Genomic DNA, 17,026 nt, shown 5'->3' with positions numbered 1-17,026 from the left:
GGAAAAGCAGAATAGATGCTTGCTTTTTTGTTTTCCTTTATTTTCCCAATTTTCATATTTGGGAGTTTATTCTCGACTGCTTATTGGTCCCTTGTCCCCCTCAGGAGAGTAGGGGTTTTTTGTTTGTTGAAAAAAAATTTTTTTAATGTTTATTTATTCTTAGAGAGAATGAGCAGGGGAGGGGCAGAGAGAGGGAGACACAGAATCAGGCTCCGAGCTGTCAGAGCAGAGCCGGACGCGGGGCCTGAACTCCCGAACTGCAAGATCGTGACCTGAGCCGAAGTCGGACGCTTAACCGGCTGAGCCCCCCAGGCGCCCCTCAGGACAGTAGTTTTAATGTCATCAGTGGGTACTTGTGTTTCAACACGGTCTGCTCTAAGCCTCATCCTCCCTGAACTCAGGGTCCTATCTTTGGCCGTTAGCGTGGCCCCGCCAGGCCTTGAGGGAGACTGGGATATTCCTCACCTGTCCATGCTTTTCCTGTCCCTCATCTGGCTCCAGCCAAGTCTCCAAGCAGTCCTGGTTTCCTCTCGCGGGAGATCTGATCTCGCAAGAGCCACGACGCGGGCGCTGGGACACTTTGTAGCTGGGTCGTTGTCCTGGGCCTCCAGCGAGCATCCGAGTGTGTGTGTGTGCTCCCGTGTCCCTAGAGGTGAGGCACCGCCAGCTCACACCGCTGCTTCTGGCCCGCGTTAGGGCTGCAAGGGTTCAGAGCCTGTTGGACTGGTCTGTGCGAACCTCCAGACCGCCACGACTTGGGGAAACTGGCAGGAATCCGGCCCGAATCCTGTCTCCAGGATGCGGTGCGTGGCGGTGGAAAGTGACTGTGCGTTTGCCGCTCTCCCAGGGCTGCGCATGGAGTTGGAAGACCTCGCCAAGCTCAAGGGTGAGTGCTGCCCTCCCCCGCTGCAGCGTGGCCGGGCGGGCTGCACCTGACGACCCCTTGCCCACAGTGATCCTGCTTCGCCTGGAGGGGGCCATCGATGCCGTTGAGCTGCCGGGGGACCAGAGTGGTGTCACCAAGCCAGGGAGGTAAAGAACAGTGGGTGTGCCCTGCTCTCCTTACAGTGCCCAGCTGCCCTGGCCCCGGCCTCTCCCGCTCTGGCCCAGCCCTTGGGCGACAGCGCAGCCACCCTTCAGAGTGAGGAGCTTCTGTGCGCATCTCCCCGCCAGCCTCCTCTTCCGGCCGCCCGTAGGCCCGGATGGCTGGCTGGGGTGCGCAGGACTGTGGTCTCAGCAGCCCAGGGCACCTGGCTTTATTTCCTGAAGGCAGGTGAGGGATCGTGGCCTGGGGCCGGTTGTAGCTTTCCTCAGGGCACAATTGACAGCTGTGCGGGGATCCAGCCTCAGGTTCTCGAGGTGTGGAATGTTCCAGAATGTGCTGGAGCACTGCTGCCTGCCTTCTTCCTGAGCCCATCTGTCACACTGTGCTCAGAGCCTTGTGGGACTCCCACTTGCTTCCCAGCTGCTCCAGGCCCTTCGGCCTTCACGGCCCAGACGGCAGGGCTTACCTGCCTCCCAGAGCGGCCCTGTGGGGCCTTGCCTTTTCCTTCACACTTAGGGCTCTGAAGTTTGGCCTCCTCTCGGGAGGCGGCCTGGGCCCTGCCTGAGCCTCTGTCCTCTGCAGCTACATCTTTGAGCTGTTTGCCGAAGCCCAGATAACCTTTCAGACCAAAGGCTGCATCCTCGACTCCCTGGACCAGATCATCCAGCACCTGGCAGGACGTGAGTCCCCGTTGGGCCCCGCGGCCACCTTGGCCCCCACACTGGCCTTGACTCAGGGCTGTAGCCTGCTGCACCCCCAGGCAGGAACGTTGCCCCCAGATCCCCCTTTCTGCCTGGGGTGTTGAAGCCTCGCTGCCGTTCAACGGGCATGTGTTTTGTAAAGCACGTTCCCTGGTCAGCCCCGGAGGGGAAGAGTGGTGAGGCACCTGCTAGGCGACTGAGCCACGGGTCCCACCAGCCTCTCCCCTGAGCCCCCCGCATCCTGTGTCCACCCAGAGGCTGTACCGTGGGCCCACTTCTGCTGGGTGGGGCCTTGTTCTCATCTCAGACGGTCACTTTGCTGTGCTCCTGGGCCCTGGGGTGGCCCAGCAGCCTCAGCCTTATTTGAGCACAGAGCCCGTTCTCATCCCACCGACCCCCCGGAGACGTTCTGGCAGCAGTGTGGGAACTGCCCCCCCCCCCCCCCCCCCCGCAAGGGCGCGCCCCACACCAACACTGGGTTGAGGCCAAGCTTGCTCGTGGCTCCTGAGGGCGGAGGGTCCAGGGCCTCCCCTGGCAGAGGTGCGGGATGGCCAGCGTCTGCTGCTCCCACAGGTACGGGGCCGTTCACCAACACAGCGGGGCTGCAGAAGCTCTCAGACATCATCCAGGTAGGGTGGGCTTATGGCGAAGGTACGGCGTCTCCTTTCCTGATGGGGGTCGAGGGGTGCCTCCTTCTCCCAGGTTTGGGGCAAGGCCAAGGCGCCCACGCCACATGCTTCGAATCAACATCTGAAGTGTGTCTCCTCTTACCTGGAGGTGCTCTGCGAGGCCTTAGGGGAGCGGGCCGTGCTTGGCTGCTCTGGGCAGTCAGGTCCAGGGTGGGTTCCCCGGGAGCCAGGGGGCGTGGGGGCCTGGCGGGGTCCCCTGGGTTTCAGGCAGGCTTAGTGGCCACACCGTCCGCTCTCACCTTTTCTCAAGTAATTTCTTGAAGCAGCTTTTCAGAGGTAAGTCAAAGCATGAGTCCATCACAGAGTGAGAGGCCATCGACTCTGTCTACCCAGCCCCGTTGTCTGGCCACTGGGCCAGCCCACCCAGAGAGGCATTCAGACACTAGGGGTGAGTGCGTTTGGGCAATGCCTGTGAGCCCAGGTGGGGCCCATGGGGCTGGCGTTCAGAGTCGGCAGGCGCGGCCAGCATGTTCTCTGGGCCAGACTGGCCTCACTCTGGCCTCTGGGATCCACTCTGGGGTGAGGGCAGCCCCTCCTGGCGCATGCAAACCCCACCTTTCCCTAGCCAGGCCACCACTGGGGACATCACACACCTCAGGGCCTGTGGACATGGCCGCCTCCTGCCCCCCAGGGTGCTGTCGTGTGTCCAGCTAGCTGTCTTTGGGTCTGGCTGAGCCACTTCTCAGCTCAAGTGGACCAGCCAGGGTCTGTTTCCCTCAGTCGAGTGGCTGCCGGGCCAGCTGTCGAGGACCGTCCCTTTCTGAGGAGAAGGACCCTATGACGAGGGCCTCGCTAGCCCTTTCTTAAGAGGACTCTTGGTGCTAGTGGTCCTTGCTGAAACAAGACACAGGAGGCTCTGTGCTCTGTGGTGCTTCCTCACACCTGCATGGCCATGCTGGGAGGTCCGACTGGGGTCGGGGGAGGCCAGGCTGGGAGGTCCGACTGGGGTCGGGGGAGGCCAGGCTGGGAGGCCCGACTGGGGTCGGGGGAGGCCAGGCGGGGGAGGTCCGGCTGGGGTCGGGGGAGGCCAGGCTGGGAGGCCCGACTGGAGTCGGGGGAGGCCAGGCGGGGGAGGTCCGACTGGGGTCGGGGGAGGCCAGGCGGGGGAGGTCCGACTGGGGTCGGGGGAGGCCAGGCTGGGAGGCCCGACTGGGGTCGGGGGAGGCCAGGCTGGGAGGCCCGACTGGGGTCGGGGGAGGCCAGGCGGGGGAGGTCCGACTGGGGTCGGGGGAGGCCAGGCTGGGAGGTCCGACTGGGGTCGGGGGAGGCCAGGCGGGGGAGGTCCGGCTGGGGTCGGGGGAGGCCAGGCGGGGGAGGTCCGGCTGGGGTCGGGGGAGGCCAGGCGGGGGAGGTCCGACTGGGGTCGGGGGAGGCCAGGCTGGGAGGCCCGACTGGGGTCGGGGGAGGCCAGGCTGGGAGGCCCGACTGGGGTCGGGGGAGGCCAGGCGGGGGAGGTCCGACTGGGGTCGGGGGAGGCCAGGCTGGGAGGTCCGACTGGGGTCGGGGGAGGCCAGGCGGGGGAGGTCCGGCTGGGGTCGGGGGAGGCCAGGCGGGGGAGGTCCGGCTGGGGTCGGGGGAGGCCAGGCTGGGAGGCCCGACTGGGGTCGGGGGAGGCCAGGCGGGGGAGGTCCGACTGGGGTCGGGGGAGGCCAGGCGGGGGAGGTCCGACTGGGGTCGGGGGAGGCCAGGCTGGGAGGTCCGACTGGGGTCGGGGGAGGCCAGGCGGGGGAGGTCCGGCTGGGGTCGGGGGAGGCCAGGCTGGGAGGTCCGACTGGGGTTGGGGGAGGCCAGGAATGGGAGGTCCGGCTGGGGTCGGGGGAGGCCAGGCTGGGAGGTCCGACTGGGGTCGGGGGAGGCCAGGCTGGGAGGTCCGACTGGGGTCGGGGGAGACCAGGCTGGGAGGTCCGACTGGGGTCGGGGGAGGCCAGGCTGGGAGGTCCGACTGGGGTCGGGGGAGGCCAGGCTGGGAGGTCCGACTGGGGTTGGGGGAAGCCAGGCGGGGGAGGTCCGGCTGGGGTTGGGGGAGGCCAGGCGGGGGTTGGGGGAGGCCAGGAATGGGAGGTCCGACTGGGGTTGGGGGAGGCCAGGCGGGGGAGGTCCGACTGGGGTCGGGGGAGGCCAGGCTGGGAGGTCCGACTGGGGTCGGGGGAGGCCAGGCGGGGGAGGTCCGGCTAGGGTCGGGGGAGGCCAGGCTGGGAGGTCCGACTGGGGTTGGGGGAGGCCAGGAATGGGAGGTCCGGCTGGGGTCGGGGGAGGCCAGGCTGGGAGGTCCGACTGGGGTCGGGGGAGGCCAGGCTGGGAGGTCCGACTGGGGTCGGGGGAGGCCATGCTGGGAGGTCCGACTGGGGTCGGGGGAGGCCAGGCTGGGAGGTCCGACTGGGGTTGGGGGAAGCCAGGCGGGGGAGGTCCGGCTGGGGTTGGGGGAGGCCAGGCGGGGGTTGGGGGAGGCCAGGAATGGGAGGTCCGACTGGGGTTGGGGGAGGCCAGGAATGGGAGGTCCGACTGGGGTTGGGGGAGGCCAGGCGGGGGAGGTCCGACTGGGGTCGGGGGAGGCCAGGCTGGGAGGTCCGACTGGGGTCGGGGGAGGCCAGGAATGGGAGGTCCGGCTGGGGTCGGGGGAGGCCAGGCTGGGAGGTCCGACTGGGGTCGGGGGAGGCCAGGCGGGGGAGGTCCGACTGGGGTCGGGGGAGGCCAGGCGGGGGAGGTCCGACTGGGGTCGGGGGAGGCCAGGCTGGGAGGTCCGACTGGGGTTGGGGGAGGCCAGGAATGGGAGGTCCGACTGGGGTTGGGGGAGGCCAGGCGGGGGAGGTCCGACTGGGGTCGGGGGAGGCCAGGCGGGGGAGGTCCGACTGGGATTGGGGGGGGAGGGAGGAGGAGCTAGGAGTGGGTGATCCTGCAGCCCAGGGAAAGGCAGGTCACGTCCCCCAGAGCCACTGTGATCTGGTACCTGGGGCTCCATCTCCTTGAGTGTGAAGTGTGGGTAGGTGTTGTCCTGGGGTGCCAGGCCCTGCCTTGCTGTCCTCCCAGCACTTCTCTGAGGCGCTCCAGACCACTGCTGCCTGGGGCCATGGCCTCTTGTGACTGTCGGGTCTCCGGGTACCCTGGCCCCTGTCTGAGACTCCTGCCAGGCGGGCCCTCTCCTCTGAGCTGCTCCCTGCGTGTACTCCCCACTGATCTCAGGGTCCCTGCAGATGAGCGGGCGCTGGGCTAGGGCTGCTGTCCCCTCCACAGGTGCCCTGAGCTCAAACCCGGTCCCACACAGCCCCCTCCCCTCCCCAGATTCTCCCCCGCAGACTCACTGGAACCCAAGCACCCCTACCCCATTGGTTTGGAATTTCTTTTGGCAGCCGCTCTCAGTGGGCCTGGCAGATGGCTCCGTGTCCCTGCCTGCCCGGTGCTGCCTGTAGGCCAGCTTCTCTCTCTGGTGTGTCCCTTCCAGCTGGAGGAAGTGTGACCGGGCTCTTGCTCCTCCCAGACCTGACTCCTGTGGGAAGGGGGTGTGCTGGGCTGGCCCCGGGGCTGCAGGGGGTCAGTGGGCTGGCCAGACAGGTAGCCAATGCACAGGCCACACTGAGAGCACCCCCAGGCGGGCTGTAGAGCCTCGTACCTCCCGAAACTCAGATCCCCTCAAGGTAGGGTGAGAAAGGGGGTCTGCAGCCCACACAGACGGAGGCAGCCTCAGGAGGGATGGGGCAGGTGCAGCCTGCCCTGGGGCGGCGTGAGACCTGCTCACCTGCAAAGCCGTGGACAGGAAGCCGCTGGGCCCCAGGGCATCCTGGGGCACTCTTGGTGTTTCTGTCGGCCTCCTGGTACTGTCTTACTAAGTCTTCCTTCTAATTGGAAAAGTCGTTTGGTTTTCTGAGCAGTCCCGCCACGTGGTTTGTTAACTTCCAGCATCGTGCGCCTTCTCCCAAAGTTACCTCTCGACTCTTTTTCTCCATTTGTTGCCTTGGCCAAGAGTACGGTTCTCCATATTTTAGTTAGGGGCCGCTTTTGTCTTTTTACTTCTGGGGGTGAACTGAGTCCCTTCCTCTGGCTCCCTGACCACCCCAGGCCTGCTCCCTGTGAGAGCACACAGATTAGCTACCACAGAGGGGGCCCTGCGGGGTGGCTGTGTCTCCGGTGCCGTGGGGTCCTTGAGGAGAGGGGACAGGCAAGTGCGACTCCTGCCCCTCGGCCTGGAGTCCCACAGCAGGGGTGCCATGAGCTCAAAGGCAGGGTAGGGGATGACAGTGCCCTGAGCATCCGTCCCGTGTGTGGGGGCGACTCAGGAGTGGTGGCCCCCGCTGTACGCTGTGTGACCAGCGTGTCTCTGCTGACTTTGTCCCCCACGTCTGCTTTTCAGATTGTGTTCAGTGCAGACCCTGCGGAGGGCGTGTCTAGTTCCGTGATGGGGCCTGGGGTCTCTCAATCCTACAAGGTAGGGGCTGCCTCGGGGACGGGGGGACCCTGGGGCTGGGTCTCGGGATGCTGTCCCCTCTGTCCCTCCAGGTGCACATCCACCCTGATGCCGGTCACCAGAGGACAGCTCGGCGATCAGACGCCTGGAACGCCACGGTGGCCAGAAAGCAAGGTATGGTGCCTGGGGGGCGGGGCCGCGCTCCCCTGTTCCAGCTCCGCACAGCGCCCCCGGCCCCCCCCGCCCCGGGCGCAGCCTGCCCCGCGTGACCCCACAGCTCAACCAGACAGAGCTGGCGGAGACAGAAGGGCCTCAGAGCTGGCCGACGGCACAGGGCCTACCCAGAGTCACCTGAAGGGCTTCCGTGGAGCGAGGGCACAGCCAGGTCCCCCACCCCACGGGGAGGGGAGACCTGGGCACATTCACGTCGGCACAGGTGTGCTGCTTTAATGCCGTCCCACCGAGCGGACACGTGCGGGGCCAGCTCAGGCCGAGGCCACTCTCCAGACCCCAGGGTCATGTGTGATGGCCACTCCGGTCCCTCTGGTGCTGCCTCTGTTACCCTGACCCCACATCCCACTCTCCAGGTTTGTTACTGGTCTTACCTGCTTCCACGTGTCCTGGAGACGGGGCCACTTGTGACTCTTGAGGATGGGGTCTGTGTCAGGCATCCCGTGGCTCTTGGCGTGAGGCTAGGCTGGCCTGTCCTGGCCAAGGTGTGTGTCCCTGTGGTGTGGTGTGGTCCACACTGGTGGTGGCCAGTGTCCCGGCAATCCCAGGCAGAGTTCAGCACCCCATGCAGCCTGGCCTTTGGAGTGGGCTTTGCCAGACACGTCTGGGGCAGTGGGTCCCAAGGTCAGGTCACTGTCCTGTCCCGGTCACCCCTCAGCATGGCCGGTGGCCTGTGTTCCGGGCCCAGCCCCCAGCCCTGCCGGCACACCCCCTTCCATGCCGCTGTCAGCCATCCCACGGAGCCGAGCAGGAAGAGCGGGGCTGGGCCCATGGGCAAGGCTGGCGCCAAGCAGGAGGGTCACAGGGTGCCCTCGGCGGGTCACCTGGCCTCTCAGAGCAGGAATTAGCTTCCATGAAAGGCAGGGAGACCAGCGCAACCCTCGCGTGTTGTGAGGTCACAGGAAGCGGTTTGCGCCAGCACTGGGGCCTGCCCCCCCTCCCCGCCCTGGGGGAGCACTCACACGTGGGCAGGGTATGCAGGTATCCACGGCCAGCGGGGCGGGGCGGCCCCTGTGTCCTGTGTACTTCGGAGCTCATGTGAATTCTCAGAAATAGCCGCCCCGAGTTGGGCGTTTGTGGGAAGCTGGTTCATTGCTGACCTTCCCGAGAAGCTAGGATGTGCGTGAGCAAGGGGAGGGCCGGCCCTGCTGGGAGAGGCCAGAGCACCCAGCCCCCGCTCTCCCCCCCCCCATCTCGGGCCAGATTCCCACCTGAAGGTGGAAAAACCTTCTCTGGCCCCAGGAGGGGACTGGTTCTTTTCTGGAAACAGCCCTGCTGACCCATGACCTAGTGTGGACTTTGGAGTGCTATTTAAAGTCATTCTGCTTGTGCTGGTTTAATTTCCTAAGCTTCCGGACCCAGCTGGGGGCCAGTAGGAGGCAGGCACTTTTAGGAACGGCCGCTTCCGGACACCACTGTCTTGTTGCCGGTGACTTCAGCGCTGGCGCTGCCTGCGGGGGACGGTCCCCTCCGGGAAAGCGCTGGCCCCGCCCCCCAGGGAAGCGCCGACCCCGCCCCTCCAGGGAAGCACTGACCCCGCCTCCGGGAAGCACGGCCCCTCCCTCCTCCTCCTCAGCAGAGCTTGGGTTCTGCTTCCTTTTCCAGGTGTGCCCTTCAGCCAGGGGCACGTGACGGCAGCCTGCCTGCCTGCTCTCGGTGCCCTGAGCCACACGTCCGTGTCTGCAAGTCTAGGTTGGGTTGGCTGGCCTTTCTGGAGGTGACCCCCAGTATGTTCCCCTTGCGGGTCTGCTCTGGGTCCGCCCGTGCTCCCAGGACGCCTGAAGGAAGAAAGAGGGGCCCTGGCCCAGACCCTCAGCTCAGGGCTCAGGCAGGTCCGCGTGTTCAGACATGTACGTGTGGGCTGCGGGGCCCAGCGGCCGCCTGTGGCAGGCCTCCTGTGTCCCACCCAGCCTCACACGCCCCCTCGCAGGGAAGGTGCTGAGCTACTGGTGCTTCAGCCCCGGCCACAGCATGCGCGAGCTGGTCCGCCAGGGCGTCCGCACCCTCATCCTCACCAGCGGCACACTGGCCCCCGTGTCCTCCTTCGCCCTGGAGCTGCAGATGTAAGGCTGCCCTGTGCCCTGTGGGGGCGGGGGTCCCAGGGCCAGCCGCGGGCCGCCAGGTGCTGGGGTTCAGGGCCTCACGGGGGCCACCCTGCTACCCCAGCCCTTTCCCAGTCTGCCTGGAGAACCCACACGTCATCGACAAGCACCAGATCTGGGTGGGGATCGTCCCCAAAGGCCCCGATGGAGCCCAGCTGAGCTCTGCCTTTGACAAACGGTAGGGGGCCTGGTGGATAAGGAGGTGGGCGGGCAGTGTGCCACCTGCTGGAACCCTCGCGATGGTGGGCCTTTGGCTTTGTGCAGGTTTTCTGATGCATGCCTGTCCTCCCTCGGCAAGGCGCTAGGTGAGTGCCCATGGGAAGCTTTGGCCTCCATCCTGAGGTCCCACCCCACTCCCTGGTGTCTGGGGTCCCTGCCCTGCCTGCTGTCCCCAGGGGGTATCTTTGGCAGCCTCTCTGAGCACCTACTCCCGCTGACATAGCCACGGTGGCACTTGTAGGCAACATCGCCCGCGTGGTCCCGCACGGGCTCCTGGTCTTTTTCCCTTCCTACCCCGTCATGGAGAAAAGCCTGGAGTTCTGGCGGGTACGTCCCTCCTCTGTGTGTCCTGGGGGTGGGAGGGGAGCCCCAGACAGCCAAGGCTCTGGCAGGGCCAGAGCACGAACATTTGTGTGAGAAGGCAGAGGTGACTGCAATGTGGCCCTCCGCCTGCCAGATGTGACGGGTGTGATGGGCACCCCCTTCCCTGTCTCTCCTCACAGGCCCGTGACTTTGCCAGGAAGCTGGAGTCCCTGAAGCCTCTATTTGTGGAGCCGAGGAGCAAAGGTGGCTTCTCAGAGGTCTGAGCTCTCGGGCTCCACTGCCCATCATGGCTGCCCCAGGCTGGCCACTGGCCCTGACGGGTCACCTCTTAGGAAGTTTGGGCATGGGGATGATGGCCCCAGACCCTCGAGTCTGAGGGGCCGTCATCGAAGCAAGCCTCCCCTGCCCCCTTCCCCCCAGCCCTGGGGTCCCCATGCTTTCTGGGAAACATTGAACAGGTTCTGGGTCAGCCTGGGAACCTGTGCCATGAGGAAGCTTCTAGAACTCTGCTCGCCCACCTCCGAGCTGGGACAGCCCTTCATCTCAGAGGATGAGACCTGGGGTCTTGCTTCCGTGGATGGAAGGAGCTGACCGGTGTCTCCTCCCAGGTGGTGGATGCTTATTACACTCGAGTCGCCTCCCCCGGGTCCAGCGGGGCTACTTTCCTGGCTGTGTGCCGGGGGAAGGTGAGGCTGCTGAGGGTCTGTGCCCCACACCCGCCGGCCTGTCTTCCCCCGGCTGGTGCTTGTGTCGGAGGCAGCTCACGGTTCATGACCTGGGGGCTGTGACACGGTGGGATGGGCCGGTCCGACCGCCTCCCTGGTGCCCCGTGTCCAGCAAGCAGGAGTGAGGAGGGTGCAGCCCTGGCATCCCAGGCTGGACAGCCCTTCGGCGGGCATCGGGTCTAGGCGCTGAGAGTGAGCGCCCCTCACCGGCTGCGGGTGGAGAGGGTGGAGGAGCTTCCGGGAGTGTGAGACCCCGGGAGCCGTGAACCCCAGGTAGGGCCTGGCTCAGGGTGGGAGGCTTCTCCCCACCCGTACGTGCGTGGCTGTGAGGACCTGGGCGTGGGCAGACCCTTGGGGAAGGCAGACCGGGGAAAAGCGGACTCACGCCCCCAGGCCAGCGAGGGGCTAGACTTCGCGGACACGAACGGCCGCGGTGTGATCGTCACGGGCCTGCCGTACCCCCCACGCATGGACCCCCGGGTGGTCCTCAAGATGCAGTTCCTGGACGAGTTGAAGGGCCGCAGCGGGCCTGGAGGTCAGGTGAGAGGCCACAGGCCCGGGTGGGAGTGGGGAGGAGGGTCTAGAGCCCCCATGACTGAGCCCCCCCCCCGACAGCTCCTCTCCGGGCACGAGTGGTACCGGCAGCAGGCGTCCAGGGCTGTGAACCAGGCCATCGGGCGGGTGATCCGGCATCGCCACGACTACGGGGCCATCTTCCTCTGTGACCACAGGTGCGGCTCTTCTCCACGCAGCCCCGAGGGTGGCCAGCTAGGCTCTGGTCCTTCCCTCAGCGAGCGTGAGCCTGGGCTGTGGGCCGTGGGCCATGGGGTGGGCGGGGCTCCCCGTCTGACAGCCGACGCCCTGCCAGGTTCACTCACTCGGACGCCAGAGCCCAGTTGCCCTCCTGGGTGCGCCCCCACGTCAAGGTGTATGACAGCTTCGGCCACGTCATCCGGGACGTGGCCCAGTTCTTCCGTGTCGCCCAGAAAAATGTGAGTTCCTGATGCCCAGCTGGCTGCGTCCTCACGCCCTACCCAGGGGATGGGTCTGTGCGCGACCCCAACCTCTCTGTGACTGTCCAGATGCCGGTGCCGGCCCCCCCACTCGCTGCCCCAAGTCTGGGTGAGGGAGAAGGTGCTGTCATGGTGGCCGTGTCGCCCGGCCCCCTCTCCACCAGGAAAGCCAAGAGTCTGGATGTGCACGTCCCCAGCCTGAGGCGGAGACCCGTGGGTGCGTTTGCCTGAGGGACACGGCTGGGCAGGGGCCCTGTGGGCTGGGGGCCTGGGGTGCTTCCCGCTGGCTACCGGTGCGCTCGGTCCAGTGACCAGAGTGCCTGGCTGAGCCTGAGTGTTGCTGGGACAGACCTGACTTGTTCCCCCCCCCCCCCCCCCCGTCACCCCCTTCCTCCCACGGGCTTTGCTGCTGATATCTGTGCTCCCACAGGGTCGCCGACCAGGGACGCCGAGAGCAGCCTGTGTGTGGAGTACGGGCGGGAGCTGGCCCTCGCTCAGCAGAGGCCTGTGGGGCTGCTGGCAGCCCTGGAACACAGCGAGCATCTGGCTGGGGGGCCTGGGGACAAGGCCTCCCCTGGGGAGGAGAAGGTGCGGGAGGCCCCAGAAACAGACCCGTGCCCCGCCCCACCCCCCCTACTCCCAAGCCTGGGTCACATCTACTCTCCCTCCTGTAAACCCCCTGGTCAGGCGGGTGGTTGAGTTTCGGCACACCCCTGGCACGCCCCCCCGCCCCCGCCCCCGGTCCTCAGCTGGTGCTGCCCTACACGCCCCTGCTGGTTCTCTGGGGGTTGGCACGAGCAGTCAGAGTCCAGCTCCTGCTGCCCCAGAGGTCAGCCCTTTCTGGGAGCCTGAGCTGGGGGTGGGGATGGGCAGGGGGGACACAGCTCCTCACCTGGAGCCTTTGCGCTGGAGCCCTTAGCTCTGGCCGGACCTGGAGCCCCCGTGCCCTGCTTGCCGCAGAGTCCCTTCCCCTCCCAGTCCTGCTCCCTGGGGCCTGGGGTGAGCCCGGCTGCGACAGCAGGCGGCCCCTCCCCCCATCCCTTCCGTACCCTTCCCATCTGGGCCACGGGGGAGGCTGGTGGGGCGGACCCAGGAGAGGGCTCTTCTCTCCCACTGTGGGCCCTTGCAGCGTCACAAGGGGCCTGGGGGCTCTGAGGGCGTGGCCAGGACCACAGCGTGTTCCCCCAGGCAGCGCATGTCTCCACCCTGTCCCTCCCACGTGAGAAGAGGCCTGCACAGCAGCAGAAAGGAGGCAGAAGGAAGATCAGGCTGGTGGGCAGCAGGGTACGTGAAGCGTCCCACACACGGGGTCTGGTGGGAGCCCCAGGCCGCACGGTGCCGACCAGGGAGTGTGAGGTGTGGCTGGGCCTGGCCTCCTTGCTGCCTTCCCAGGGGTGCAGCCTGGCCCCATGCCCTTGGCTCTCCATGCCCCCCCCCCCAACCTTTGTTCAGCTGCAGTGTCTAAAGGAGGGTCTTTTAAGCCTCATCTCTTGGTAGGTGAGCCTATTCTGACAGCTCCGAGGGCCTCCTCCTGCCCTCCTCTTGGGCTTGGGCCCCCTCCTGCCTCCCTCCTGCCTCCCAGCATCTTTGCAGGGCCTGGCCTGCATGGGCTCCAGGTCTCTTTTGCATTTTAACTTCTTACCTTGACAACCTTTCAGACCCCGCAGAGCTCCCAGCAACGGCACGGGGTCCTGCGGCCCTGCCAGTGCGGCCCTGCCCGGGGCCCACGGGGTCCCTCCCACCGGGGGTGGCTCCTCCACACTTTGGAGTCCTGCAAACTTGTGGTCAGCTTTGGGCCTTTCGTTTCCTTTTGTCTTTCTTGGAGACCACTTTGTGGGTGGTATGACAGGTCCAGCTGGGCAGACGTCGGGCCCTCGCCCTTTGGGCGGGTTTGGTGTGGGGCTGGCAGCCAGATCAGCTCCCCCTGAGCTGAGCCCTTGGCTCAAGTGTGGGTGCTGACGTGCCCGAGTGTGGGGAGGGTCTGCCTTCCCAGCCTCAGATGAAGGATTTAAGGGCAGGTGAGTCCCTCTGAACCAGGAAAGCTCTGGAAAGCCCCATGCACCACTTGCCTTTGTCCATCTCCCTGGGCGTCTGGGAACTGCTGCTGTCAGGAAGTGGGTGGAGTGGGCGGAGACTGGGGAGCCTGGACACCTCCTGTCTGGTTTCTGTGTTCTCTTGCTGAGAGCCCCGGCAGCGTCCGGGCCTGAGCTGTGCAGCACGAGTGGGGCACAGTGATGTCTTAGGTCCCCCATCTGGTCAGAAGTGCCCTCGGGCTGTGATCTGACCATCCTTCGGGCTGGGGCTGTCCGCTGCTGCGTGGGCGCAGGGAACTTGGCTGAGGAGTAGGAGCCCCCGACCCAGGGGAAGCAAAACTACACTTGGCCTCTGCTGCTCTCCAAGGGGCATGGCTGTCTTTGTGGATTCCCTCCTGGGGCCCGGCCAGCCGTGCCCTGGAGCCGGGGTGTCCCTCCTAGTGCCTGTGCTCCACAGCAGCAGCCCAGGTCCCTGGGACAGGGGAGGGTGGGTCCTGACTGATGGGGCCCCTGGCCCTGTGTCCAGCAGGAGGGGCCGGCAGCCAGTACACAGGCGGGCAGGGCCAAGCTGTTCATGGTGGCCGTGAAGCAGGCGCTGAGCCAGGCCAGCTTCGACACGTTCACCAGGGCCCTGCAGGACTACAAGGGCTCTGACGACTTTGAGGCTCTGGTGGCCTGCCTCGGCCCACTCTTTGCTGAGGATCCCAAGAAGCACGGCCTGCTCCAAGGTGCCCTGGCCCGCGGTGGTCCCCCGACCCGGGGGCAGTGCGGCAGCCGTGGTGGGGAGGGGGGCTTGTGGGCGGGTACCAGGGTCCGTGGTTGTCCCTGCTCCCTAGAAAAGGTTCCGGTGCACGGCCCCTGACCCCAGAGCCCTCCACCCAGCTCAGCACGCGAGGGCCGCATGGTGGAACCATCCCAACAGGCTTCTACCAGTTCGTGCGGCCACACCACAAGCAGCAGTTTGAGGAGGTCTGCCTGCAGTGGACAGGCCATGGCTGCGGCTACCGGCCTGAGCACAGCCTTCCCCAGGCCCCCAGGGGTGAGCGGGCGGTACCCCGGGTCTGGGGGGCGGGGTGGTGGGCAATGCTAGCTTGGCCCAGCCTCCCTGCTCGTGGGTGGGACTGTTCACCCATGGAGGCCCGCTGAGGGTGAGGTGTGTGTCCTCCAGAGCATGCATGGCCCAGGCTGGGACCCTGTCCCCACCTGTGTCTGCCAAGAGTGGGCCCTGCACCTCAGAGCCTGGGAGCCTGTGTCCCCGGTTGCAAAAACAGTTCACCCCCGAGCAGGGACTTCCCCAAGGATAGGTATCAGGGAGGGGGGTGGGGAGCTGGCTTAGGAAGACCCCTTGGCCCCAAGGAGGGGACTTTCCGGCAAAAGAGTCACCCCTCTCCTTTCTGGGCTTGGTGCCCACTGGGGTGTCTCTGCTGGTCCCCTGGCAGCAGTTGGTTGTGGTGGGGGCTCAAGCCTGGGTCGTGCTGTGGTCAGAGGAGAGTGGCAGGTGTCCGTCTCCCCTTGGACAGACCTGCCTCCTCCCCAGGGAGCACTCCAGACCCTTGGGAACCAGCTGGGTGGTTCGTTGTGTGTCCCCGTTTCTTCAGGAAGGAGAGAGTGTAACCCAAAGCTGACCCTGTCCCAGGGTGCAGCCGGGCAACTGGACCCTGGACAGCACCTGAATCAAGGCAGGCCTCACCTGGTCTCTGGACCGGCCCCGGCAGGTACCAGTCTCCAGAGAGGCTTCCAAGCAGAGCACGAGAGCCCTGGCGTCCTCCCTGGGGGGCGCGGGTGCCGTTTCGGCTCTGCAACCCCAGAGCGAGGGAGCAGGCTGGTGTGAAGGGTGCCAGGGGAGCTCCCTCGGGCCCCAGATCCCCGCCACGATCCTGTCCACCTCCCCACCAGGAGACCCCAGCAGCTGTCCAAAAGAGGGTGGATCTGGAGCCCCCAGGGTGGAGAAGCAAGGCCCGCCTGTGGGCAGCACCTACTTGGCCGATGTCCGAAAGGCCCTGGGGTCCGTAGGCTGCAGCCAGCTCCTCGCAGCGCTCACCGCCTACAGACGGGACGGTGACTTCGAGAAGGTGGTGGCCGTGGCGGCCGCACTCACTACCTCAAGGCCCGAGGACTTGCACCTGCTGGAGAGCAAGTGGCCGCGGAGGGGGCGGGGCTGGGGGTGCGCCGGGCCGGGCCGGGCCGGGCGCTGCGGGCGGGGCCTGACCGCTCTCCCCACAGGGTTTGGCGCGTTCCTGAGACCTCGCCACCAGCAGCGCTTCCGGCAGGTGTGCGCCGACCTGATGGGCCCGGCCGCCCCGACCGCGGGCCCTGAGCCGCCGGGTCCCCAGGACGGGACCCCCACCGTGCCTCCCGACCTCGCCCACGGTGATTCCAGGCCAGGTAGCGGCGGCGGGGGGGGGGGGGGGGGGGAGCAGGGGGGAGACCACCTGGTGCCCCTGGAGCCCCACGCAGCCCTGCAAGGGGGGCCGCAGATCAGCCCGAACCACCCTTTCAGACTCGCGCCTGTGTCTCCAGGTCCCCCAGGACGGGACAAACCGGGGAGGACCCAGAGCAAGATCTTGGCCTTCCTTAGACCGAGGCAGGCCGGGGATGCGGGGGCTCCCAGCCAGCCCCCCAGCGCCCCCCGCAGGCACGCGCCCTCCGAGTCCGGTAGGTCTCCTGGGAGGGGCCGCAGGGAGTGTGGGCAGTGGGGGCGGCGCAGCTGCTGCGGCGCTCACAGCGGCCCCCTTGGAGCAGGCTCGGCGTGCCCCGGCTGCGGGGCGGAGGACACGGTCCCTTTCCAGTGCCCTTCCTGCAACTTCCACCGCTGCCGGGCCTGCTGGCGACGGCTCCTCCAGGTTGGCGGCGGGACCCTGCGGACCGGCCCGCTGCGCGTCCGCCACCTGGGGGGCCGGGAGCTGGGGGGTGCGGGGGGCGGCGCCTGTGCAGCACTGCCCTATCTCCGCAGGCCTCTAGGACTTGCCCGGCCTGCCACGCCCCTGCTAGGAAGCAGAGCATCACGCAGGTCTTCTGGCCAGAGCCCCAGTGAGGCTGGAGACCCTCGGGCAGGCGGACGCCACCTCTGTCCCAGACGCAGCCGGGACACTTGTCCCTTCACGGGGTGCGGGCCACGGGCCAGGCCAGTGCCCGTGGGGATGCCCCTGAAATGGCAGCAGGATCGGCGCCTGCCTATGAGAAGCCCCGAAGTACCCTTAGGGTCTGGGGAGGGTCTGCTAAAAGGTACCTCTTCAGAACTTTCCTTGGCTGCTTGTTTGTGGGTGGAGCTTCAGGCGCATGGCTGCTGCGGCCTGAGCCCAGGACTGGAAGGTGGGGGAAACGCTCTGCTCCCTCCTCTCCGGGACCTGTGTGTGCGGGCGCACGCGCAGTGGACCTGCTTTTAATCAGGTGACAGGTTCTCTAATAAAGTTGCGGATACCGTATCCAGACGCTGTTTGTAGGGTCTGGACTTGGCAATGGGGTTTGAGGGTGCTGGGAAGGAAGACGTGGGCATCTGAGTAGGGTCGTCCCACCCTGTCCGGGAAAGGGCACGCTGAGCGCTT

At 66.6% G+C, this 17,026-nt stretch overlaps 1 protein-coding gene across 15 annotated transcripts in view; it reads left to right on the top strand.

Moving 5' to 3' along the window:
* RTEL1 (regulator of telomere elongation helicase 1) overlaps positions 1-16,906 on the top strand; it is a 34,519-nt gene extending 17,613 nt beyond the window's left edge. For 4 of the 15 annotated variants that reach the window (XM_045443889.1, XM_045443888.1, XM_045443890.1 and 1 more), the window contains 26 exons: positions 848-886; positions 954-1,032; positions 1,628-1,725; positions 2,320-2,375; positions 6,781-6,855; positions 6,927-7,008; positions 8,996-9,128; positions 9,232-9,345; positions 9,432-9,472; positions 9,628-9,713; positions 9,890-9,967; positions 10,319-10,396; positions 10,829-10,975; positions 11,051-11,166; positions 11,304-11,427; positions 11,518-11,665; positions 11,879-12,036; positions 12,637-12,732; positions 14,008-14,209; positions 14,404-14,520; positions 15,080-15,196; positions 15,378-15,614; positions 15,705-15,866; positions 15,982-16,136; positions 16,224-16,324; positions 16,435-16,906. In XM_045443889.1, the coding sequence (XP_045299845.1) occupies positions 848-886; positions 954-1,032; positions 1,628-1,725; positions 2,320-2,375; positions 6,781-6,855; positions 6,927-7,008; positions 8,996-9,128; positions 9,232-9,345; positions 9,432-9,472; positions 9,628-9,713; positions 9,890-9,967; positions 10,319-10,396; positions 10,829-10,975; positions 11,051-11,166; positions 11,304-11,427; positions 11,518-11,665; positions 11,879-12,036; positions 12,637-12,732; positions 14,008-14,209; positions 14,404-14,520; positions 15,080-15,196; positions 15,378-15,614; positions 15,705-15,866; positions 15,982-16,136; positions 16,224-16,324; positions 16,435-16,867 (3,272 nt within the window). In that variant the 3' untranslated portion in view covers positions 16,868-16,906. The remainder of the gene's footprint in view (positions 1-847; positions 887-953; positions 1,033-1,627; positions 1,726-2,319; positions 2,376-6,780; positions 6,856-6,926; positions 7,009-8,995; positions 9,129-9,231; positions 9,346-9,431; positions 9,473-9,627; positions 9,714-9,889; positions 9,968-10,318; positions 10,397-10,828; positions 10,976-11,050; positions 11,167-11,303; positions 11,428-11,517; positions 11,666-11,878; positions 12,037-12,636; positions 12,733-14,007; positions 14,210-14,403; positions 14,521-15,079; positions 15,197-15,377; positions 15,615-15,704; positions 15,867-15,981; positions 16,137-16,223; positions 16,325-16,434) is intronic. The other 11 variants (XM_045443895.1, XM_045443896.1, XM_045443894.1 and 8 more) reach the window with 7 other exon arrangements.
* The last annotated feature ends 120 nt before the right edge of the window (positions 16,907-17,026 follow it).

Source organism: Leopardus geoffroyi, chromosome A3 (genome assembly GCF_018350155.1).
Source record: "Leopardus geoffroyi isolate Oge1 chromosome A3, O.geoffroyi_Oge1_pat1.0, whole genome shotgun sequence".
Lineage (NCBI taxonomy): Eukaryota > Metazoa > Chordata > Mammalia > Carnivora > Felidae > Leopardus > Leopardus geoffroyi.
The sequence above is the reverse complement of the archived record's forward strand: the minus strand, read 5'-3'. Positions and strand labels throughout refer to the sequence as shown.